Genomic DNA, 25,259 nt, shown 5'->3' with positions numbered 1-25,259 from the left:
GCCTGAAAGCCTTACAGATCTTACACTTTTCGGCCTGGTGAGACTCCCCGAGGTACTTTAAACAAGAGTCGTGGGGATCTCCCGTTGGCATAGGCTTCGAACAGGCTGAGCACGGCTTAAAACCCGGAGCCTTGGGCATGAGCCCGGGCGGCACGCAGGGAGGAAGGGGGAGGGACCCCTTCCAGCCCGCTAACTTCACTTACAAAACTAATTCTACAACTATCAAAACTACACTAACTATATAACTATTAAGAACTAGAACAATTAACCAAACCGGGAAGTAAAAGCTAGGGAGAGTGGAGGACAGCTATGCCGCGCTCCACAGTTCCAACGACCGTCACAGGCAGTAAGAAGGAACTGAGGGGGCGCTGGGTCGGCTGGGGTATATATCCAGCGCCATGAAGGTGCCACTCCAGGGGCTCCACAAGCACTCGAAGAACCTCCTCTACTGACCCTAGTGATAGGAGCGACTGCACTTCCTGAATGAGAAGTTGCTCGTAATAAGGGTCCCTGAAGAGGGATGGGGAAAGAGGGTGGAAGGGCAGGAGGGCACAGAATTGGATGGAGTACCCCCTCTCTACCGTGTGAAGCATCCAGCGGTCCGAGGTGATATGGGACCATGCACGGTAGAAAGGGGATAGTCGGGAGGAAAAGGTAAGGCGGGTTAGATCCAGTCTGTGATCTGGTGCGCCGTCCTCGACCGTACCTTCAAAAGGCTGGTTTAGGACCAGAGGGCGGTTTGGGATGGCCAGAGCCCTGAGTTGAGGAAGGGTGTTGCCTTCTCCTGCCACTCCTGTTCCTCCTCCAAGAACCGTCCTGTCGGCTCTGCTGCTAGAACCTTTGAGGAGGTTGTGGGTGGAAGTGTCTCCGCTGCGTGGCGGGGGTGTGCAGGCCCAAGGATTTGAGGGTGGCTCAGGAGTCTTTCAGGCTGTGCAGCTGCTTGTCTGTCTTTTCAGAAAACAGAATCTCACCCTCAAATGGGAGGTCCTGAATGGTTTGCTGGACCTCGTAGGGTAACCCTGAGACTTGGAGCCAAGCACTGCGCCTCGTAGCTACCTCCGTCACCATCACTCTAGTGGCAGCATCTGCAGCGTCTAATACAGCCTGCAGAGAAGCCTGGGAGACTAGCTTCCCTTCCTCCACCAAGGCTGTGAACTCCGCTCATGAATCCGAAGGGGTGAGCTCCGTGAACTTCGTCATTGCTGCACAGGTGTTGTAAGAGTACCCGCTCACAATGGCCTGTTGGTTAGCAATACGGAGCTGCAAACCACCTGTCGAGTGGTTTGAAGCTCCGTATTTCTACCCACAAGGTCTAGGTGTTTAGCATCCCTGTTCTTTGGGGAGGGTTCTTGGAAGCCCTGTCTCTCACGCTGGTTAGCCGCATCGACCACCAGGGAGTCAGGAAGCGGGTGAGAGTATCAATGCTCTAACCCTCTGGAGGGAACAAAATACTGCCACTCGTTGCGTTTGGCAGTAGGAGGCAAGGATGCCAGCATCTGCCACAGGGTCTTAGTGGCGTCCACAATGGTCTTTATAAGTGGCAAGGCTATACGTGACAGTCCTGAGGGTACTAAGATGTCCACCATGGGATCAGCCTCCTCCACCACCTCCTCGGCCTTGATGCCCAGACCCTGGGCGACCCTACGCAGCAACTGCTGTAGCACTCTGTTGTCCTCTAATGCAGGGGCTATGGCTGTCCCCACCAATGCTTCGTCCGGCGACGAACAGGAGGAAGCGTGTGCCGGGAGTGGAAGCTCCCTACCATCTACCCCCGGGGGGGGTCACGTGACTCTCAGGGCAGCGTTGGAGGTAGTGGTGCCATCGATGGTGCCGGGGCTGTGGACGTCGAAGCACACGTCGGCGCTGCCATCAGCCCTACTGGAGGGAGCTGCATCAGCACGCTCACAGGAGCCACTGGAAGCAGGGGGCCCGGTACCGACCATTGGCACCGGGGCCGCCAGTGCCTGCATCAAGGTCGACATCGACAATGGTCAGGCGTGGGAGACGGGTATGTCAATGCCGTGAAGGGCGGTGCTGAGGTCGGAGCCGAGCACGGTGCCGGAATCGACGATGGAGCCGGAGGCAGAGGCATCAGGACTGTAAGCGCCAAGGGCAGATGCGCAGTGGAAAGTGGCATGAAGGTGGTAGAGGCCACGGAAGATGTCGCAGAGTGTGGACCCTGGGTTCCTCCCTGACCCTGGTGAAAAGCCCAGGGGGTCCAGAAGGGCCACTGAGGCGGGTTCTGCCACTGCGGAGGCCACGCCTGGGGCTCTCTCCTGTCTCTACAGGACCTCGATCTGCGACTTCTGCTCCTCCCAGAGTGATAGGAGTCAGACTCTGACTCTGAGGTCTCAGACACTGAAGACCATGGAGGAGCCGATCCTCGGTGTCTTGGACATTGAGAGCTCAGGGAGTGGGTAGGTTCCCTGTCCAAGTGGTAGGCACTGAGGGACATGGCAAGGGGGATCGTCTCGACATCATAGCTGGCTTCCCCTTCGAATGCACTGGAGGACGTGGATCCGCCGGCGCTGAGGGTTCCTCTCTGGCAGGCGAGAATGGTGCCGTAAGATGGAAGAGGTCCCGAGCAGCCTGGTATGGGTCCAGCGTCGATGGGAGCTGCAGCTGCTGTGTAGGCGCCGATGATCAAGGCGGGGCCGGACTTGACTGCCGCACTTGGGCAGGAGTCGACACGGCCCCGGCAGGGGATCCTGAGGAGTGGCCCACCTGGGATCGCACGTCTCGTGGCTGGGCCGGAGAATGGTCATCCGGCTTCTTCTTCTTTTGAGGCACTGGCGAGTGGGAACGGTGCCTACTATCAGACGGGCCCCGTGAGGAGCCATGTTGGTGCCGAGCGTCTCGGGAAGAGTCCTTTCTTGGTGCCGAGCTCGCCGACGGCACCGGGGCGCTCCGCATCGAGGACGACGCAGTAGGGGTCGGGTCTCCCGAGCCCGGGTTGGAGTGGGGCCGTAGAGCTGCCTCCATGAGGATCACCTTGAGCCGCTGTTCCCTTTCCTTAAGCATTCTCGTACGGAACTCGCGGCAGATCTTACAACGATCTTTCTGATGGGTCTCCCGCAGGCACCGTAGATACGACAAGTGAGGGTCACTCTTTGGCATGCCCTCGGCGCGGGCCACACAATTTTTGAAACCCGGGGACCGCGGCATACCACGGCTCCAGGAAGTGGAGTGGGGGGGGGGCAACAAACTCTATACTAAGACACTAATAACTCTAATAACACTAACGAATTAACTATATACAAGCAGATAAAGAATGAACTTGCTGAGCAAGAGCTAAGGGAAGTTCCAGCCACTGTCACTGGAGGTAAGAAGGAACTGAAGGGTGGCGGGTCGGCAGGGCTAGATATTAGGCGCCATGAGGGCGCGACTCCAGGGGGCGCCCAGGCCGACCCGACTGATGCTGCTAGGGGAAAAATCTTCCGGCCAACGTGCACGTGCGCGCGCACACACCTGACTGGAATGGACATGAACAAGCACTCAAAGAAGAATAACAGTAGATCACTTTTCTGTATTTGTGAGAGGTTGTTTAGATTTACGTCTTTACTCTCACCAACTACCTCTGAAGAGAGAGAGAGTGAGATGAGCTCATATAACAACTTTTGGAACACCACTGCCCGTAAGAAGGTGAATCAACCAACATTATTAAATTGGGAAGTGTGTTCTATCTAGAAGGGGATTCAGTGAAGTCTATAAATAACTGCTGTTATCTGATTTTTAGCAAGGAAGTGTATCATTACTCAGCTTCTCACTTTGTTTTGATGCCAGCTTTCAGTGAATGCCTGTTGTTTCAAAGACTGCTTGCTTATTTAATGTATAACGTCCTTTTTCTCTTATATTGCTAATGTTTTCCCAGATAAACAGAGCTCCCTGAGGTGGTATTTTAAGGACCAGTGCCTATTGGCTTCTCCTTCTACATCTAAAGTCATAAAATGGGGATACTCTGGTCCAAGTTGTGTCATTTAGACACAGGTCTCAGTTAGGGGAAGTGGGAAGCTACAGGACCCCCAGGGGAGCTCAAGAAGGGACTATGTCTCATAAAACACAATCCTTTCCCCAGAATGCAGAGGTAGAGTGCACACTGCAGTAGCCCTTTGGGTGATGCAGCATGTTCCTCATTCACCTGACCTGCTTTGCGTTCCAGTGCTGTGGATGGGGATGGATCTGCCACCTCCACACACCTGTTGGCTACTTTGTGTCCCCAGTGGCATAGGAGGGCACTACACAAGGGGGATGGTATAATTGGGCACCAAATGGGTTGCGGTTTAGGTTCGCATAGATTAATATGTGCTGAACACTGTCTCATAGTAGGTTTGTAAATTTCCCCTTTTTACTGTCTTCCATCCTGTCCTCTTTGTAGGCTTTGAACCTGCACTACTGAAATCAATGGGAACTTTGCCATTAACTTAAAAGGCTGCAAGATATCTTCTTGCAGTACACATACCCTAGTGCATCTATATTTATTTCACAGACCATTGTATTTCTTATTCGTCTTAAGCTGCACACTTATTTGGTGCTCACAATTTCAGTCACATTGTTCAAATTAAAATGGTTATCATATTTTCATATTACCCAACCAAAGTACTTTGCCCTTTAAAGGCCTTCTTCTGGTTTATGCTTGAGGCAAAAAGGCAGGCATTCTGCTGTCTTACACCCACTGTAGAGACACATACCACAAGATCTAGTCTTTATTTCAGACCTATCTCCTACTAAATGGGCTAAAAATGAAACAAAGTAGTGTATCAAGATTTTGTATTGTATATTACTTAGATGAGGACTATACACCGCAAACCAGTTTGTTGCCTGCGCCAGTAATTACCTTCAGCTGGGAATTTCTTGGCACGTTCCTCAAAGAACCATTCCCCAGTCTTTACTTTCATGTCTCTGAAAAACAAACAACACACATTTGAACCTTTTACACAGTTTCCAAGATGAATTTTCATGACCATATACATGTGCACTTAAGACAAAAATCTGTTTAACAGTCAAAGGCTATACAGTGACCCTTCTTAATTGTACAGTATAACTAATGGGAGATCGCTACAATCTGACTCCGAGTTTGAGGGCAAAGGATCAGCTTTGTTCTCCCTGTAAGAACTGTTCTGTGTTGACGTAAGTATTATCTAGTGTTTAGAACAACACACTGGAAATCAAGAGTCCTTGATTCTATTCGTAGCTCTGCACCTGACTTGCTTTGTGACCTCCGATAAGGACCTTAGGGCTAGCTTGCTGTTTTCTGCCATAGCCTAGCTTGAGGGAGTGTAAAGGTACTGTAGTGTGCGCTCCTAGGTGTAAGTCAGAATGGCTATATAAGAGCAGCACACACTGCAGTGTCATAACCCTAGAAGAAGGTGCAACACACACTCTCCTCATTGATGTGGACAGTGTGGTGGTGCCATGGCCTAACCCTAACCTTACCCTGCTCCTCTTTCGAGAAGCTAGTGCCACTGCTGGCAACTGTCATGCACAGTACCTGCATGCATCAGGATCATGAGATCAAATGGGTGATGTTTACTGAGTATGAAATGCATATAAGGACAGATCCTTGAGAAAAATTCAAAAGCCTGTAACTAACCAAAACCAAAAAACTATACATAATTCTTACTGAAATTCACAAAGGACAGGAAATGCAGCAACTGGGCTGCCACTCTGGTTCTCAACTCATTCCCTTTTAAAATATGGTACAATGTTTAGGACGCTGTGTGCTTTTGTTGCAGCTTGGTTTTAGGATCCATTTTTAGGCACCTAAATAAGCATCTTTGTATTCAGAGGAGCTGAACACCTGCAACTTTCACTTACTCCATTGGAAATGGAGTATGTTCAGCTCCTCTTGAAATCAGGCCATTTATTTACCTGTCTAACCATAGATTTTGGTGCTTAACTTAAGACAATGGAATCTGAAAATTTGGCAGTAGGGGTACTGGACACTGCTTTAAACCCATATAATGTGCTATGATTAGGCTTGAAAGGATTAGATTTGTATTGGTAAATACAGGTAAACATCTATTTCACCATACACACACAAACTGAAGAAAAAATATTTCCATCAATAATAATCAAAATTTATAGATAGACAAAGTAAGAAAAGTACTGCTTAAGAACTTATTAAAGTTTGATTTCAGGATATTTACTTTGTAAATTTTGACATGTGATACAATTTGTGTTTTGATGGTTTAAATTAAATTAAATTAAAAAAATTAAATTAATGGAGATATCCCATCTCCTAGAACTGGAAGGGACCTTGAAAGGTCATCGAGTCCAGCCCCCTGCCTTCACTAGCAGGACCAAGTACTGATTTTTGCCCCAGATCCCTAAGTGGCCCCCTCAAGGATTGAACTCACAACCCTGGGTTTAGCAGGCCAATGCTCAAACCACTGAGCTATCCCTCCCCCCCTAAGGTTATAAAGCTTCAGTTTTTTGAACCTCAACGTCTACTATCAAGAAATAATTATTGTCTGCCCCCCGTTGTCTGAACTCCCCCCATAATTTCCCACAGGTGTGAAAATTTAAATCTATAAATGAAGAAAAAGATGCTTAAAACCCATAATTTTGTGCAAGTGTGAAAATTTAATCAGATAAAATTCGAAAAAATGCTTAAAAATAAACATCTATATTATCCATTGAAATTATAAAAAATTTAAAAGCAAATTCTGCCAAGCCTAACTATAGTTTTGATCAGTGCTAATCCTTCTAAGCCTAACTATAGTGAGTTATCCCTTTGTATCTTAAATAATTTGTTTGCCTGCTTGCTTTCAATAATGTATGGCTTTCATTTTGGTCTTCATCAGTATTAGATGGCTATGAAAGCAAAACAACCCAGAATTTATTACAGTTTGCAAACACTGAAATAATAGTGTCTTGCCAGAATCCAGTTTTATTTTACCCATGCATCCTACTGTCTGTTGATTGTTAAGAAAGTGCTTTTTGCTATAAGAAAGTAAGCATCTTGTTACAGTGGTTCCATAGTTCTGGAGAAAGGAATACTGATCTGTAATGTTTAGATTGCTTTAAATGAATGCAATCAACTTGAAATCTGAACTTTTTTTTTCAAACAAACAAACAAGTTTCAAGTTGGTTCAGATCATACAACTGCTTCTGAGTCCTCTGGTTTTAATACTGCATTTTCCAAAACATCTTTCTCTCCCCTGTTGTGTGAATGATCCATACAAATAGGGGAACTGACTGACTATAGAGGGGAAACAGTAGAACAGAATTCATCCAGAGAGAGCCTACTGCAAAGCTACTGAAGCCACTAAAAGAGTCTTATCTATCCATCTTAGGTCCTTATAAGGCTCCATCATCATAGTGTTGGAGGGCCTGATAATTTTTAATGTATTTATTCTCACAAAATCCCTGTGAGGTAGGGCAGTGCTATTTTACAGATGGGGAATTGAGGCACACTGAGGCTAAGTGACTTTCCCAAAGTCACACAGGTTACCATTGACTTAATTGGGCTGTGGATCAGATACAAAGTGTGATGAGGGGGTTGGGGTTCAGGAAGAGGATCCAGGCTGGGGCCAAGGGACTTGGAGTGCAGGAGCATGTTCAGGGTTGGGGCAGGGGGTTGGGGTGTGGGAGGAGGTATGGGGATGCAGGGTCTGGGAGGGAGTTAGGGTGCGGGGGGGGTTCCGACTTGGGGCAGGGGGTTTGGGGTGCAGGCTCCGGTCGGGCGGCGCTTACCTCAGGCGGCTCCTGGTCAGTGGCACAGAGGGGCTAAGGCAGGCTCCCTGCCTGTTGGGGCTCCACGCTGCTCCCAGAAGCAGCTGCCATGTTCAGCCCCTAGGCGGAGGGGCGAGGGGGCTCTGCATAGTGCATGCTGCCTGAGCCCACAGGCACTGCCCCCACAGCTCCCATTGGCCACGATTCCCGGCCAATGGGAGCTGCGGAGCCGGTGCTGGGGGCAGCACGCAGAGCTTCCCTGATCACCCCTGCTCCTAGGGGACACAGGGACATGCTGGGAGTGGCACAGAGCCAACCAGACTTCTGGCAACCCGGTGAGCTGGCGCTGGTGGCTCAAGCCCTGTGGAGGGAGGGGGGAGAGGGCGCCAAGGCTTGGGGCTTCCAGCCTGCGGCACGGAGACTTGCCATGGGCCAGATGAAATGAAGCAGCGGGCCGGATCCTGCCACAGGTTCCCCACCCCAATCTAGTCTAACCTACACACCACAGGCCAGTGATCTTCACCGAGTAATTCCTGCCTCAAGCCTATATCTTGTGGTTGGACTAGAGCATACTTGTTGGAAAGACATCCAATCTTGCCTTAAAGACGTCAAGTGATGGTGAATCCATCACAACACTAGGTAACTTGATCCAATGGTTAATTACACTCACTGTTCTAAATGTGCACCTTATTTCTAGCGTGTATTTATCTAGCTTCAGCTTCCAACCACTGGGCATTATTATGCCTGTGTCACATTTAAGAGCCCCATGCTATCAGAACTTCTCCCCATGCAGCTCTATATATACCATAGATTAGATAGAGTGAGCTTCTTAAGTCTTCCACTGTAAGGTAAGTTTTCCAGACCTCAAATCATTCTTGTAGCTCTTTTCTGAACTCTTTCCAATTTTTCAACACCCTTTTGGAGTGTAGAGATCAGAACTGGACAGACTATTCTAGTAGCAGTCTCACCGGTGCTGTTCATAAGAACATAAGAAAGGCCATACTGGTTCAGACCAAAGGTCCATCTAGCCCATTACCCGACAGTGGCCAATGTCAGGTGCTCCAGAGGGAATGAACAGAACAGATAATCATCAAGTGATCCATCCCCTGTCACCCATTCCCAGCTTCTAGCAAACATATGTATACATAAGTTATATCAACTTTCTATTTGATTTCCCCCTGGTTATACATCCAAGAATTGCATTAGCCAGTTTAGCCACAGTAAAACACAGGGAGCTCATATTCAGTTAGTTATTCATCATGACCCCCTAGGTCCATTTCAGAGTCACTGCTTCCAAAACAGAGTCCCCAATCCTGTAACTGACCTATATGTGTTGTATGTTGTTCAAATGAACTCATCTTACCAAGTGATCTAGACTGCTCTGTATAATTGACCTATCCTTATCATTATTTACCACTTTACCTATTTTCATATCACCTGCACACTTTGCCAGCAAAGATTTAATATTTTCTTCTAGATCGTTGATAAACATACAAAATAGCATTACACCAAGAACAGATCCCTGTGGGAGCCCACTAGAAACACCTGCTTTGGATGATAATTCCCCATTTACAATTATTTTTTGAGGTTTATCAATTAGCCAGTTTTTAATCCATTCAATATGTGATATATTGATTTTGTATAATGCTAATTTTTTAATCAGAATGTTATGCGAAACTAAATCAAACACCTTACAGAAGTCTAAATCCATACTATGCCAATACAACAAGGAGTCCAGTGGCACCTTAAAGACTAACAAATTTATTTGGGTAAAAGACCTCACTTCTTCAGATGCATGGCCATGCATCTGAAGAAGTGAGGTCTTTTACCCACGAAAACTTATGGCCTAATAAATCTGTTAGTCTTTAAGGTGCCACCGGACTCCTTGTTATTTTTGTGGATACAGACTAACATGGCTACCCCCTGATACTATGCCAATACAGTTACCTTTATCAACCATACCTGTAATCTCATCCAAATAAAAAAAATATATAAAATTTCTTGAACAAGACATATTTTCCATAAAATCATGCTTTTATGGGGGACATGGACAAGGGTAAGGGGGATGCGACCCTGAAAAGTTTGGGGCCCACTCATTTAGAAAGACAAATAACATTATAAATAACTTTATCCTTGTTCACCGCTTCCTTCCTACTACAGGATGTACATATTTAAATGTTACTTTACATCTAGCATTCATTCAATCCAGATTTATTTCGTTTGAATACATTACATGACTAACAATATGATCAGCCCCAAAATCCCTGATCTGAACATCCCCAAACTTTCTGAGGTTAAGATCCCAATTGGAACATTGTAGTTTGGCTCTCTTTCTACTCACAATATAGCAAACCAAATGCCGACCTCAGTTAAACATTTATTTTCTTTGGACAGGTGGGATCTGAGCACTTAAGAGTTGAATTTGACTAACAGTGTTCATGTAGCAAATGGGGACATGTATGTAGTCCTGTGATAAATCATAACCAAGGGTATAATGGGATTGCTTTAGAGATATTTGCCCTCAGCCATGCACAGAGAAAGGGCACATGAGAAGTTAAAAGATGCTTCTACTCACATTTATAAACTTATCAGAGCAAGACCAAGAACAGAGAATGATGGCTGATTTCTGTTCACTTATGTGTGACTCATAGTAATACCTAGAATCATCTAGATACAGCACACGGGAAATACATTTCTATTTTGTTTTTGAAATGTCAAAACTGGTATTCTATGATAGCCTTTTTGTCATTGCTTATGCTCAGTTTGATACATGAAGTTTGTCTCCACAGATAATCTAATATCTAAGACTAGTATCTAAAGAGCAGGGTGGGGAAGGAAGAACATCAGTGATGTTGCTGATACCAATGGTTTGTTGGGGAAAAAACATTTTAACAGCAACTGAGAGCTAGACAGTATCAGGAGTAAAAAAAATCAAGCTGAAGATAATGAAATTATACTGCCTATCAAATGTACACCAGTATGTTTTGTATTTGATCATTTATAAGCAGTCACTCTACTTGTAATCACAAAGACACACAGAGCCTCTGTTGACCTAGATTCTGCAAGAAGTCATTTAGATGCTGATTTTCAGAGGTCAACATGCTTTTCTTGACTTCAACAGAACTGAGTGCTCAGTACCTCTGAAAATCGGACTCTAAATTTCTACATCTTTCCTCTTCCCATAGGGCACTGAATGGAACTACCCCATTACAGAGGGCCCACACATAGCCCTATCCATCTCTTAAGCTTTATAGTCCTGAACCAAAGCCCATTAAAGTCAATGGAAAAACTTGCAATGATTCCAATGGGCTTTGGATCAGGCCCTAAGTGATGAGCTCAAATGAGGTGTAAGTGGAGATAGGGCCTTGTGCTGGCTCTCTCCTCAAAGGTAAATTTCACTCACTGAAGTTGCATCATTTTTCAACATCTACAATAGACAGAAAAATAGATTTCCCTGGGCATGTTTATGTGTGTGTGTCTTGCTGCATGCATGAATAAATAACAGGATAAGTGATGATATGAGATATTATATGATGTGATCTTATATGGCTGAAATGACACTTTTATTATAAACCTCTATTTTTAGTTGCTTTGGGATAAAAAGAGTTTTTCCATGTTAAAACTTGGAACACTTAGCCTCTGAACAATAATCTTAAAAAACAAATTAGAAAAAATGTGATCCATTTGTGTGTAGGAAACTTATGGTTGCCTACACACAAAAAGAGTTATGAATCCATCCCCTTTTCACTAAAAATAAAAGCATTTTGGAGGTGGAGATGATGGTTCTGGAACTCATAATTCAAAAGCTGCTTTTCCCTCCTTTCTCCCCAAAAAAACAACCCCATAATTATTTAGCCCCAAATGTGGGGCAAACTACTTTGCCCGTTTTGTGATAAATGCATTTCAAAATACATTGTTTAAAAATCACAGTTTACATGAAAAGACATTCATTGTGCATTCTTAAAGTCTGCATTGTCACCCAAGATACACAAACTGACTTTAAACTGGCAACCATTCACAGATAGTCAACCCTGTTCAAAGAGCTAGTCCAAGACCTATGCACCACTTGAGTTCTTATTTAAACCTAAATTTGAGGTCTAACGAGGGATTTAAGTGGTGCACAGCCCTTATACTGACCTTCATAGTGATAGGTTTCAGAGTAGCAGCCGTGTTAGTCTGTATCCGCAAAAATAACAGGAGTACTTGTGGCACCTTAGAGACTAACAAATTTATTAGAGCATAAGCTTTCGTGGGCTACAACCCACTTCTTCGGATGCACTTCATATGCATCCGAAGAAGTGGGTTGTAGCCCACGAAAGCTTATGCTCTAATAAATTTGTTAGTCTCTAAGGTGCCACAAGTACTCCTGTTATTTCTTCATAGTGATGAATTTTATTTAAAGTACTCGCCCTATGCACAGGGATGAATTTCACCTTCAGAACTGCTGGTTTGATTTCAAAACTCTGTATCAGAATGTTTCTCATCAAAGGCAGAAATGTATCAGAATATCCCTGTTTGGACTATTCAGCTTAGACAGGATGTTATGAATAAGAGTGTATTCAGTGGAGGTATTTAATATAATAGTACAGAGAAGGTAAATCAAACACTCTTATTTACACTTTCTGGTAATACAAGAACAAAGTGATATGCAATGAAATTAAAAGGTAACAAATTTAAATTAGATAAGTTTAGGGCTGAGTCTGACTATATGCGCTTGTCATCAGAATGTTGTTATTAATATTTGTTATACTTTTTTAACCTACATGTACTATGGCTTCACATTATTTATTAATTATTATTATTATTAAACACAATGGGGATACCTCTACTCTTGTGATAAGGGCCTTGGGAAAAATAATTACAAGGAAGTAGTCAAGAACTCAGTCATACATCTCATCCAAAAGATGGTACCTCCTATGGCACAAGATCCCCAGTACCCTGCAGGAATGCACTGGTTCAGTAGTGACTCAGAGGGAAGAGAGCCATCTGTGGGAATCACAGTATCACTTCCTGCAGTAACTGGGTTTTCTTCAGATAATTTCTATGCAAGAACCAACTATACCAAATCCTGCCCTACCTTATGAGATCTAACACTATCACAGCCCCAGGAAATAGTGATGCACCTTTGAGTCTCTGTGACCTGTCCACTTTGCTAAACACAAGGGATGAAATTTCAGCTCAACTGAAGTCAATGGCAAAATTCCCATTGACTTCAATGGGGTGAGGATTTCACCCCAGGCTTTCAACTCTTGTCAATGCTATCTTAATTATAACAATTTAGGCATTTTATTTGCTTCTCTAACTATTACTTTCAACACCACAAATAACAGAGATGGCTTAACAAAACTAGTCAAATTTCTCACCCATGAGCATAACAGATGGTGCATTTCCACAGGTAGGGATTCAGGCAGACACGGCACTCAGAGCACACTCGATGACTGCATCCATTGCACACTGCACCTCTATTCATAACCAGGCCCAAGGATTTCTGACAGCGAGCGCAGGATCTTTCCTGGTCTTCATGGTTTACACTTTTTGCCCCCTTCCACCGAAGTTGCTGCAACTGCATTTTCAATTTCCTGTCCCCACCAAGCAAATAAAAATATGTACAATCACAAGCTGATGTTTGTATCCAATAGTGATAATACTTTATGGGTCATATCTTCAAATTGTGGTCTCTATTTTTAAGTTGCCTAAAATCACTTGCATACAGTATTTTTTTGCATTATCACTTGCACATGAAACCCCACTTGTGTGCATAAATGGAGTTCTAATCTAGTACAAATGGTGCTCTGCACATGCAAATTATGCACACTTAATAGGAAGCCCAAAAGTATGTATGCAAGTGATCATGTGTTCAAAGCTGTGCACATGCAAATAGAAGCTGGATTTGGTTCCCTTTGCAAATTTGATTCATGAGTGAGAACTGCAAAAACAGCTTCCTCAAATACATGAATCAGCTACAGGTGAATTTAACCGAATTATGTGTAGACTTAAAATTACCAAAAAAACCCCACATTTTAAACCAAAAAAATTGAAGATTGTTGCTTTTACTTACCAGACATAACCTTAGTTCAGTGTTTCTCTGACAAGGATCAGTAACATTAAGAATCCTGTTCCCTGCACTATTTCGTTACATCATAACCCTTCTGCAGGAGACTATACAAAGTTGAACTTTGTAAATACCAAAAAAGTTACTGTATTTGCTCAAATTTAAAAATGAATTTGTTTCTGCTTTGCTTACAACCTATTAGCATTTGCTTTCCACAGACATTTAAGTTTAATCATGCAAATACTTGCAGAAAACAAACTGTAGGGCCCTACATTCAAGTGTGCAAACACAGAGAATTTTAAACTTGCAGGTGTAAATATTAGCAACCCAAATGGCATGTTTTATATGGGGTAGGTTATTGCTTGACAAAGTAGGTTGCAAGGTTCCAAAAAAAACCTTGTCAGAGCCCTAGTATACAGGAAACAAAATAAGCCAGACAAAGATTTAACCTCATCCTTTACAAATCAAATATCTGTGTGAAGGTGCTGAGAGAGAATTAAATTTAAACTCTTCATTCAGCCAATAAAACCCTCTGGTGATGACAGGAAATTGCACACTAGTAAATGCAATGCACTTGGCATAAAATTTATATGGGATGGGACACTGCTTCACTCAGCATTGGGAAAAGGTTCCCAAAACCCCTTGTGAGAATCCTGGAACAGATGAAATGACATAAATCAGTCAAAGACCTGAACTCATTCTTTGTAACTGGGACAATGCATGTGCACCTGTGAATGTGATGGGAGAGAATTAACTATAAACTCTTCACTGAGGGAGTAACCCTTGTGATAGCTTGATTTTTTTTTAGGAATGCTAGAAGCTAAATTCATTCAGTAGTTTATTCAATGCATGGTATTTGTTCAGCTCTAATGGATAGTGAGCCACTAGCATGTTAAAGCCATGACACACTGGATACCTCTTAGTTTTCCCAACTAGAAAGAAGATACTAGTTAACAGCAGACAAGAGAAGGAATAAAATTAGAGAGGAAAGCAAAGAGAAATGGTGGCATAGTACAAAAAAGGCAAATACCTTATCCTTTCCTCATCCACTTTTCTCACCATCTGGTCACGGTACAGGACCTGTAAAACTGTCTCTCGTTCCAATTCCTTAAGGAAGTTCAGATTCAGTTCACGGGTCATTTTCCCCACACTTCACTTCCTTTGGAGACCCCTGCACTATACACAGTTCTACTATATCCAAGCTGACAGATATTACTGTTGTCTGGAGTATAATATAGCACTCAGGAGGTCTATGAGTTCTTTTAAGTGCCTGTGCTCTTATTTCATTGGTGATACATTTCTACTGTGTCATACTCTTGAAGAAAAAAAAATGAGAATGTTGATCTCTATGCAAATCATTATTTCCAGAGTGTCTCTGCCCCCTGATGAACAGGTCATTTAGCAGGGTCACAACAGTCTGCTGCCTTTCATATGAAAGTTCTTTTTTTGCTGAGAGTGGCTCCAAAACTGACAATAGCCCAAAGTAAGGTTTTATTTGTAATCACAAGGCTGAGGGAGCCTTCACGCAGGAAAAGGACACGAAGGAGAGGAAAGCAGCTTGTCTTACTTGACCTCTTGCTTTAGAAATTTCATGGTAGGAAGTAGCTAGAATAAAAATAGTATCTTGTTCAGGACCTAGAGAAAAACAAAGATAAAGTGTTATTTTCCCTCATTTCTTCTTCTTCAACATCTTCCTGCTAGCATCTGGGCATTACTCTGTGAAAAACAAACTTTATTGTATACAAATATACCTTTCATACACTGATTCAGATATGCTGGATTAGCCTGGAGATACTGAATAAGACAGACCATTCTTCAGTCAGCATTGCCATCATACATACCCACATGTTCCATTAATGCTTAGCCTTCTGCATTAATAGCTTGGAGAAGAATAATTTTTGTGTTGTGCTGATAATGCAAAAAAAATCAATCAATAAAAGTAGCTGCCAAGAAAATTCAGAGGCTGGCCCTATGGCCTCATGACTTCAAGACATATTGGTTATGATATGTGCTCCTTAGCTGATTAGTAGCTGTACTAATCATCTTCTAGAAGTGACAAAGCATTAAAAACTTGTAATAAAAGGAGAAAGAAACAACTCTGAGGGGTGTTGCTCTATCAATTATTTATAGGTTTTAATAGCTAATGGGCCTGCCATCTGAATCACATCTAGCTTCTTTCTGTAGAGGCTAGATAAAAGGTTTCGTGCACAGCAGTGCTGCTATCTTTGTTAAATACACACAAACACAAAAAGTCAAGAGGATACAGTTTTATTTCTAGCATTGTGCACAAATAGTTCCTCATCCCAAACTGATGAGTTACTTATGTGCAAACATACAAGAAGCAGGAAAATACAGAAAGAGAAATGGATGAATGTGACACAGAGACCCTTTTTTCTCACCTCAGACCTGACAAACTCACTACACCAAAGATGTGTCTTACATGTCTTATTCATTAAAAAATAGTATGTAAGGTATCTAAAGAAAGCTCCTAATTTGTCAAGACTCATAATCTCATTGCAATATATATGTACAGGTAATATTTATGGAATAATGTATTTATATGGAAAATAGGCTTTATGGACTTCGAGTAAAAATTAGTCACCAGGGGTAATATGTCTCCATGCTGACCCAGTCAAGCAAGAGGGAGTTATCATCCCTCCTTAGTCAGCCATCGAGGTAATGCAAGGTTCTATTGTCTACCCTTGCCACACCCCAGAACAGAGGTGGGCAAACTACAGCCCACGGGCCACATCCGGCCCACGGGAGCCTCCTGCCTGGCCTCTGAGCTCCTGGCCAGGGAGGCTCGCCCCCGGCCCCTCCCCTGCTGTTCCCCCTCCCCCGCAGCCTCAGCTCACTGCGCCGTCGGGCAATGCTCTGGGCGGCGGGGCTGGGAGCTCCTGGGGTAGCGCAGATGCAGAGCCCAGCCTGACCTGGTGCTCTGTGCTGCGTGGTGGCGTAGTTGGCTCCAGCCGGGCGGCGCAGCTGCTTGTCCTGGTATTCTGGGCGGCGCGTCTGTAGCGCCGCCAGCCACCGGTGCTCCAGGCAGCGCGGTAAGGGGGCAGGGAGCAGGAGGGGTTGAATAGAGAGCAGGGGAGTTCAGGGTGGTGGTCAGGGGGTGGGGCTGTGGATAGGGGTCGGGGCAGTCAGAGGGTGGGGAATAGGGGGGTTGAATGGGGACAGGGGTTCCAGGGGGGCAGTCAGGAAGGAGGAGGGGTTGGATGGGGCGGCAGGGGGCAGTCAGGGGCAGCTGTTCCGGGGGTGGACAGGGAGAAGGGGTGGTTGGATGGGACAGGAGTCCTGGGGGGGGGGGGGGGCGTCAGGGGGCAAGAAGTGGGGGGGGGCGCGGATGGGGGCGGGGGACGAGCCACGCCTGGCTGTTTGGGGAGGTCCCCTAACCGTCCCTCCATAAAATTTCCGAAACCCGATGCAGCCCTCAGACCAAAAAGTTTGCCCACCCCTGCCCCAGGACAATCAATAGAAAACCATCAAAGACAATTGCAAATGACTGGAACCACTTGGAGGTGAAAATGAACATTATAGGAGGCAGGAAATTGCTCTGGGTATGAATAAAGACAAAAGATTGCTTCACTTTAAGAGAAGCAATGTCTATACTATAGCCTATGTCAGCAAAATTTATATTGCTCGGGGTGGGGGTGGAATCCACACCTCCCCCCTGAGCGACATAAGTTACGGAGACATAAGCACTCATGTGCACAATGCATGTCAGGGGGAGAGCTTCTCCCGCCGACATAGCTTCGGCCGCTCTCGGAGGTGGTTTTTTTATGCTGACGGGAGAGCTCTCTGCCGTTGACATAAAGCATCTTCACCAGATGCGCCACTGCAGTGCTGTACATATAGAGATAACCAGAGTGTAAGGGAAAGCACTCTGTATCCATTCATTGAGGAAAACCCCTGGGAGAGAAGGGTGCTTTCAGGAGCATTTGAATGCTGGCTCTTCTGAAACTAGCCAGCTCTGCAACTGACTAAACTTTGGGGGTGAAATCTACTTTATTAGCTAAGAAAAGTAACTATTAATAAGTGAAGACCCAGGTTCACATTTTATGATTTTGTTTCGTATTGTAACCACTTTTTCTACCACTCTCTCATTTCTACTTAAATCCCTATTCTTACTTTAACAACAAGGAGTCCGGTGGCACCGTAAAGACTAATAGATTTATTTGTTCACTCCATGCATCTGAAGAAGTGCGTTTTTTGCCCACGAAAGCTTATGCCCAAATAAATCTGTTAGTCTTTAAGGTGCCACCGGACTCCTTGTTGTTTTTGTGGACACAGACTAATACGGCTACCCCCTCATACTATTCTTACTTTAATAAATCTTCTTTTGTTTTATAAGTGCTCTCAAGTGCTGTGTGGTTTACAGGAGCAGTGGTTTAAGGTACAACTGGTAAATTGGGGTATACTGCATCTTTGGGTGCAGAGGATCAGAAATTGCTGAGAGTAATCAGTGTCAGGGGCTGGATATTGCAGGGGAACACTTCAAAGGGACTTGGGTACACCTATTGCTAATCTGCTAAACTAGGGCTGGCATAGCCCAGAGGAGAATGCTCGAGTGGCTGAAGGGCTGGCACGGTCAGGAAGCTAACATCCAGCGACCACAAGCAAGACTTCCTCTTGCTGGAGGCGGAGGGCAACAAGATGATTCACAGTTCTGGGTACCTCAAGAACCGTGACAACGAAGTTTAAATAAAAACACGCAAGAACTGCTTTGTATCTATGGGACAAATTCTGTGGTACTTACTTGTACAAAACTCCCACTGAAATCAAAAGGCATTTGCTTGATGAAACTGCAGAAACTGGCTCTATATGTATAGCTTTCAAAAAACTGAACAAAAGAAAAAGTGTGTTATTTTTTAATAATAATGGATATTACTGTAGCACCTGCAAAAGGAAAACTGTTCTTGAATCACATTCAGAACGTTTGCATATCTTACAAAATCATACTGTTTCTATTACGTTATAAAGTCTATATTTGGGTTGGTATGACCTATTCAGGAGGGTTAAAAGCAGACCAGTTTTGACGCACCTCTAGTATTAAAAGGCAATAAAATAAAAATTAGTTTTAAGATAAAGTCTTGAGTGTTTAATCTAAGTATTATAACAATCTCGGGGTTCATTAAACAACAAACCAAATGAATGATAAAGGAACAAAACTTTATTAAAACAAACTGGAGAGCATCTCTGATGAACTGCACACTGCCATGTGGTGTTCCCAACCACTGCCTCGAGGGCACATCTCCAAATTCCTATGTTCATAATACTGTCCCTTATGAGGGATCGTCTCTAAATTATAATCTTCTACAAACATATCTCTGTATCTTCCCTGTTAAAGAAAAACAAATTAACTCATATATAACGGCTAACAACTATCTAATAACACATGCATTAAATTCTAAACCCCATCTAGTACATTTCCATAAACCCAGTGTGTCAACTACCTAGAGAGGACAGATTACTAGCACATCACTCTCCAATGAATCTTTACCACTCACTTTCCTCAAATACCCTTTCTCCAGGCAGGTTAGCAAGTCTCTCTGAGTCTTCCAGGATGTTTAATCTCACACTCTGATCTTCTGAGGATCAGCCTTTCATTAGAGTCTGAGTTGTTCTTTTGTTCCTTGACAGTTGCTCTTTTGTGAGTTGATGATAAAGGATCAGTCACATGGGAAATGCCAGAGTCCACATCAGCTGTCAATGTGTTGGAACCTTCTGAGATTAATCGTACATCCCTTCAATTATGTCAAAATGTGTCCATCTGGTCTGTCTGGACTACATAAAACCTTGGATGTAGCTGTTCTTTAATGGCACCCCTTTGGCCTCAAGTATTAGAGGTGTGATTCCTCAGGAGCACACTAATACCTGGGTTAAGAGATGGGATGATATGGGCCCTTTTGTCAAAATAATATTTCTTCTTCCACTTCTAATTTCCTTTCATCTTCTCTATGGTAGCACTGTTATGAGATTTCAACAGATCATCGGTAATTGGTAAATTAGATCTGATCTTTCTTCCCATTAACAACAGAGCTAGAGAAAAGCCATTCTCCAGGGGTGTACTTTGGTAACCAATAATGCTTTATGCAAATCACCCCCACTGTCAAAAATCTTTTTCATAAGATTCTTTACTGTCTGTATAAACATTTCCTAAGGTCCATTTGATTGGGGATAATTTGGACTTGATGTTTTGTGATGAAAATCCCAATCTCTGGCAATTTGCTTAAAATCTGCACTGGAAAATTGCGGCCCATTATTGCTAAAGACTTCATCTGGAGTTCCCTGTTTGGAAAAGATCCTCTTCAAGCCAGCTATCACTGACTTATTATTAGTACTGTGCAGTGTGCACATTTCTGGATACAGAGAATAATAATTTGTGACTATTAAATAATACTTTGATTGTCAGATAAATAAGTTATACCAACCTTCTAATAAGGCCTTTGTGGAACTGGATGCATTTGACTTTTCTGCATTTGGGATCTGCAGCATTTTTCAAAATGACTATTTCCCCCACATTTATGACAATATCCTAAAGGCAATACACTCTTTGGGGCCATGCTATGATCCACAGCTTCCACATGAGCATGTGTAACCAGTCTTCCCCCTAGCAATGGTTTTCATAGGTGTTTCCACTCTTTGATTTGACCTATTCTGGTTATATTCTTTTGTACTTAGTACTTGGATAACCCTTTCTGGTGAATTCAGCTCTTTGGCATGTTGTTTCAGTTTCTGCTGCCCTGCATATTTGGAGAGCTTTTTCTGACGTTAAGTCTCCTTCATGTAGAAGTCTCTCTCTTAACACATTGTCTTTAATGCTACAAATGAGTCTATTTCTGACCAGAGACTCTGTCAGCTCACCAAAGTCACAGGTTTTACTGAGTATCAGAGGGGTAGCCGTGTTAGTCTGAATCTGTAAAAAGCAACAGAGGGTCCTGTGGCACCTTTAAGACTAACAGAAGTATTGGGAGCATAAGCTTTCGTGGGTAAGAACCTCACTTCTTCTCCGCTTTCAGTTGCAAACACAGGAGTTAACTTCAAAATCACTGCGGTTTCCTTCTTTTTCAACACTTCTGACACCATGTAACTATCTTGGGGTTCATTAAAGAGCAAACCAAATGAATGAGAAAGGAATAAAACTTTAACAAAACAAACTAGAGAGCATAACTGGTGAACTGCAGCACACAGCCATGCCATGCAATACTCTCAACCCTCATCTCCAGGGCATATCTCCCAAATTCCTACGTTCATAATACTATCCCTTATGAGGGAGTGTCTCTAAATTATCATGTTCTACAAACATATTTCTACAGGTATTAAATACACAGGGCCAGATCTTTCACTAGTATGGACGGGTGTAGCTTTATTGAAGTCAATGAAATTACACTGATTTACACCAACTGAAGATCTGACTCATTATCTGTATGTTTTGTTTTAAGTACCAGACACTCCACGTTACCAATTTATTTGCAGATATCTACAGCTATTTGATTGTTTTATATGTGTGTTTTACATCCAAACTGTCAAGGATGGGCAGCAGGTATCATAGGCTGGAGGAGGCTGTGCCTCCCAAAACAGCAAGGCGTGACCCCACCCATGCTCTGTCCCCAGCCCCTCCCTCCTGCTTCACGCTCCACTGCCATGGCTGGAGTCCAGTCTCCCTCTGGGGAGGGGCTTGGGCCGCATCGCCCTCCCGGTGCTACAGGGCTGGAGGGGAGGAGGGGAGCTAGCCTGGGACAGGGGCCAGTGGCTCTGGTGGGGACCCTGGGCTCCAGTGGGGGTGTACGGAAGAGGCGGGGCCTTGGGTGGAAGGGGCAGGACTGAGGGCTAGCCAGCAGTTCACGCATCACCTATGCTGTCAGGCTAGCTCAACTTTATCCACCTAATTTTGTAAAAGAAGGCAGGAGGAGATGCTGCTTTTTATATCCAGACAGGAGCTGTGTATATGCTCCTGCATTCTTTTGATAAAATTCTTTGATGACAAAAAACTGACAGATTTTCACATAGAAAACTGTTAAAGAAAAAAAAAGATATATCATGAATTTCCGGTGGAAACAGAGGAGGCAATGATATGAACAATCATATTTTATTTCCTCACCAATTGCATTTTACAGGAAGTTACTAAAACACATTTAAAGCCACAGCAGTTATGCATTCTCACAACATAGGCCGTTTTCAAAGACATGCACAACCACTGCTCAAGTTGATCTTTCACTACCATCATTTCTTTAAGGCTCTTCTCTTTTGGAGTCTGATCCTGCCAGGTACTGAATCCCCCTTGAGTGGTGCTGAGAACCCTCAACTCCCACTGAAGTCAGGAGGCACTTTGCAGGCGGCATGCAGCACCACACAGCATCAGGCCCCAGGAGAATCTGTGAGCAGTGCCTTCTATTTCTCTAGGATTGATTTGAAAAGCTAATATTGTTACAATGTTCTCAATAAATCTGAAGGCAAAAATTCGGAGGCATGTCATTTGGAGACTAGCAAATTCCACAGAAGTAATTAGCAGTGGGACCAAGCAAAACCCATCTCAAAGGATTAATATTAATACACTGCTAATAACAGCAACACCTACAGTTATCAAATAAATAAATGAATAGTTATGTTATTTCCCAGCCCCTCCATATTCTTAAAAACAAAAGGGTTTTCCCCCCGGTCTACAAAATGCCACACACAGAATTAAAGATTTCAGGCCCATTTTGTGAAACAGCTTTTTGACAGCAGCTATTTCTGAACAGTACATAACAAGCTGATAATGGGGAGCAGAGAGAATCCTTTTTAGAGATTCACAGAATAGTTTATTTGTACACAAATAGTGATATTTTCAAGGATTTGTATTGGTACAAATATAAAATAATAATGGGCCAAATTCTGACTAAATTCCCATTTAAGTACATGGGAGTTTAGCCTGAATAAAGACAGAGGCCCAGATCCTCCGAGGTATTTAGGCTTCTAATTTTTCCACTGAATTCCATGCAAGTTGGGACCCTAGATATCTTTGTGGATCTGAGCCTCAGCAAACACTTGAATAAAGACATTCGGAGATGGCCCAAAATGAGTACTTAGAATACCACCATTCAGAAACAATGGATTTGCTGCTGCTATTAAAATTCTGTGCACAGTAAAAATTTAAAAATGCGGCAATTGTGCATTCAGTTCTGATCTATATATAAATTATAACATCTGGTAACATTTAAAACATACAGAACCAAACTATGGCTAGGCCTGCATGGGAATCAAACAGAGCAGAAAGGGCCCGGAATCATTTCCCTCCCTATGCCCCTATGCAGGTGTCAGCCACAGTCCCAGTTCTTGCATTCTGAGAGGTTCTGGAGTCTAGTGCAGTGGTAGCACCAGACTTCCCAAAAGGGGTCAGGGTTAGCGAGGCATGGCCAAGCTGAATTAGTACAGGGGGAGTGCCTGTTGCACCTAGCCCAGTGAGCCAAAATGCCTCTGGTGACTCGCACTGTCATGCAACCCCACCCCACAAATACAGACTGTGGCTTAAAAGCCACAACACAGCCAATAGCTTTACACAGCTTGGATGGAGGTTTGCCTGAATCATAGAAATGTAGGGCTGGAAGGGACTTTATACAAGAGTTTATATAATCCATCCCCCTGTGCTGAGACGGTACTATGAACACCTTGACCATCCCTGACAGATGTCTGTTTAATCTGTTCTTAAAAACCTCCTATGATGCAGATTCCACAACCTCCCTTAGTAGCCTCTTCGAGTGCTTAACTATACGTATATTTGAAAAGCTTTTCTTAATATCTAATCTAAATCGCCCTTGCTGCTGATTAAGCCCATTACTTCTTGTCCTACCTTCAATGGACATGCAGAACAATTGATCATCATCCTCTTTAGAACAGCTCTTAACATATTTGAAGACTGTTGTCAGGTCCCCACTCAGTCTTCTTTTTTCTAAGACTAAATGTACACGTTTTTCAAACTTTTACAAAATCTGTATTGTGTTATACTTATGACTATTTTTCCCTACTCGTGAAAAGACAGAGTCAGACAATCTTTGTTGCTCTGGCAATTTTCTTGTTTTTTATTGTTCAATTATGTGTAAGCAGGGTCTGAATGAACTCTCCCCTGACATCTGGTGATCAGTGGGGGAAGAGGATTTCAGGAGCCAATCTTGTTTGCATGGACACACCCTCTCGGTCTAGCTGTGCAGCATGATGGGAATGCTTTGCCCAAATGCTCACTTTCGGCTGGTGTTGGATCACAAGTCACCTTTTTATTGGGGAGCAGGGGTAATAAAGGGTTGTCATCCCTGTTGTGTGAATCAAGGGCAGCAGAACTGTGTGTGGCACACCCTGATTGAGGGACTCACCCTCAACTGAACTGCAGGGGTGTCAAAACCCAGTGGAATTGAGAGAGGGTGGGGACAGATGTTTGTACCTGTGATATGGGTGTTGCCTAAGGCAGTGGTTTTCAATTTTTTTTTCTGGCGATCCAGTTGAAGAAAATTGTTGAAGCCCGCGACCCAACAAAGCTGGGGATGAGGGGTTTGGGGTGTGGGAGGGGCTCAGGGCTGGGGCAGAGGGTTAGGGCTCGGGGTGCAAGCTTTGGGATGGGGCTGGGGATGAAAGGTTTGGTGTGCAGGAAGGGGCTCTAGGTTTGGGGGGGATCAGGGCTGGGGCAGGGGGTTGGGGTGCAGGCTCTGGGGTGGGGGCAGGGATGAAAGGTTTGGGGTGCAAAAAAGGGCTCCGGGTTTGGGGGGGGCTCAGGGCTGGGGCAGAGGATTGGGGCACGGGGTTGGAGCACGAGCTTATCTGGTCAGCGGTGCAGCGGGGGTGCTAAGGCAGGCTTCCTGCCTCTCCTGGCACCACAGACCGCGCTGCACCCTGGAATCAGCCAGCAGCAGGTCCAGCTCCCAGGTGGAGGTGCGCAAGCAGCTCTGCATGGCTGTCGCCCACAGGCATCCTCCCCCCCCCCACCGGCCAGCTCCCAGTGGCTGGTTCCCAGCTAATGGAAGTGCGGAGCTGGTGCTTGGGGTGAAGGCAGTGCACGGAGCCCCATGGCCCACCCCTGCTGAGGAGCCAGACCTGCTGCTGGCCGCTTCTGCAGTGTGGTGTCAGAACAGGTAGGGACTAGCCTGCCTTAGCCAGGCAGCACTGCTGACGGGACTTTTAACAGCCCAGTCAGCAGTGCTGACCAGAGCCACCACGACCCAGTGCCTTACATTCCGCAACTCAGTGCTGGGTCGCGACCCGCAGTTTAAAAACCACAGGCCTAAAGGTCCTAGAGATCACTTGACCTGCCCCCTCTCCACTGTGTACTGACAGAGCTGATTAAAACTCAATTGAGAGTTGTAGTGAGGCGGTGTGGGTCCCCGCTGCCCCAGAGAGAGATGAGCCCCTACGGACACCAGTGTGGGTGGAGCCTGGGAGCTCTGAGCCTGCCCCCCAGAGGGTCAGGCATGGCACAGGAAGTATAAAGGCCCGACCCCAGAGCTCACTGGGAGAGCAGCTGCCGGGGAGACCAGACGACTCCGGCCTACCTCCCAGTTGGGAA

At 44.6% G+C, this 25,259-nt stretch overlaps 1 protein-coding gene across 1 annotated transcript in view; it reads right to left on the bottom strand.

The window, feature by feature from the left end:
- The window catches only part of SYTL3 (synaptotagmin like 3), a 49,538-nt gene extending 34,672 nt beyond the window's left edge, over positions 1 to 14,866 (bottom strand). Inside the window, exons 1-3 of the mRNA XM_065401670.1 lie at positions 14,757 to 14,866; positions 13,038 to 13,253; positions 4,835 to 4,899 (exon numbers count right to left, since the gene is read on the bottom strand). Of these exons, the coding sequence (XP_065257742.1) occupies positions 4,835 to 4,899; positions 13,038 to 13,253; positions 14,757 to 14,866 (391 nt within the window). The remainder of the gene's footprint in view (positions 1 to 4,834; positions 4,900 to 13,037; positions 13,254 to 14,756) is intronic.
- Between the last annotated feature and the right edge of the window lie 10,393 nt (positions 14,867 to 25,259).

Source organism: Emys orbicularis, chromosome 3 (genome assembly GCF_028017835.1).
Source record: "Emys orbicularis isolate rEmyOrb1 chromosome 3, rEmyOrb1.hap1, whole genome shotgun sequence".
NCBI classification, from domain to species: Eukaryota; Metazoa; Chordata; order Testudines; family Emydidae; genus Emys; species Emys orbicularis.
The sequence above is the reverse complement of the archived record's forward strand: the minus strand, read 5'-3'. Positions and strand labels throughout refer to the sequence as shown.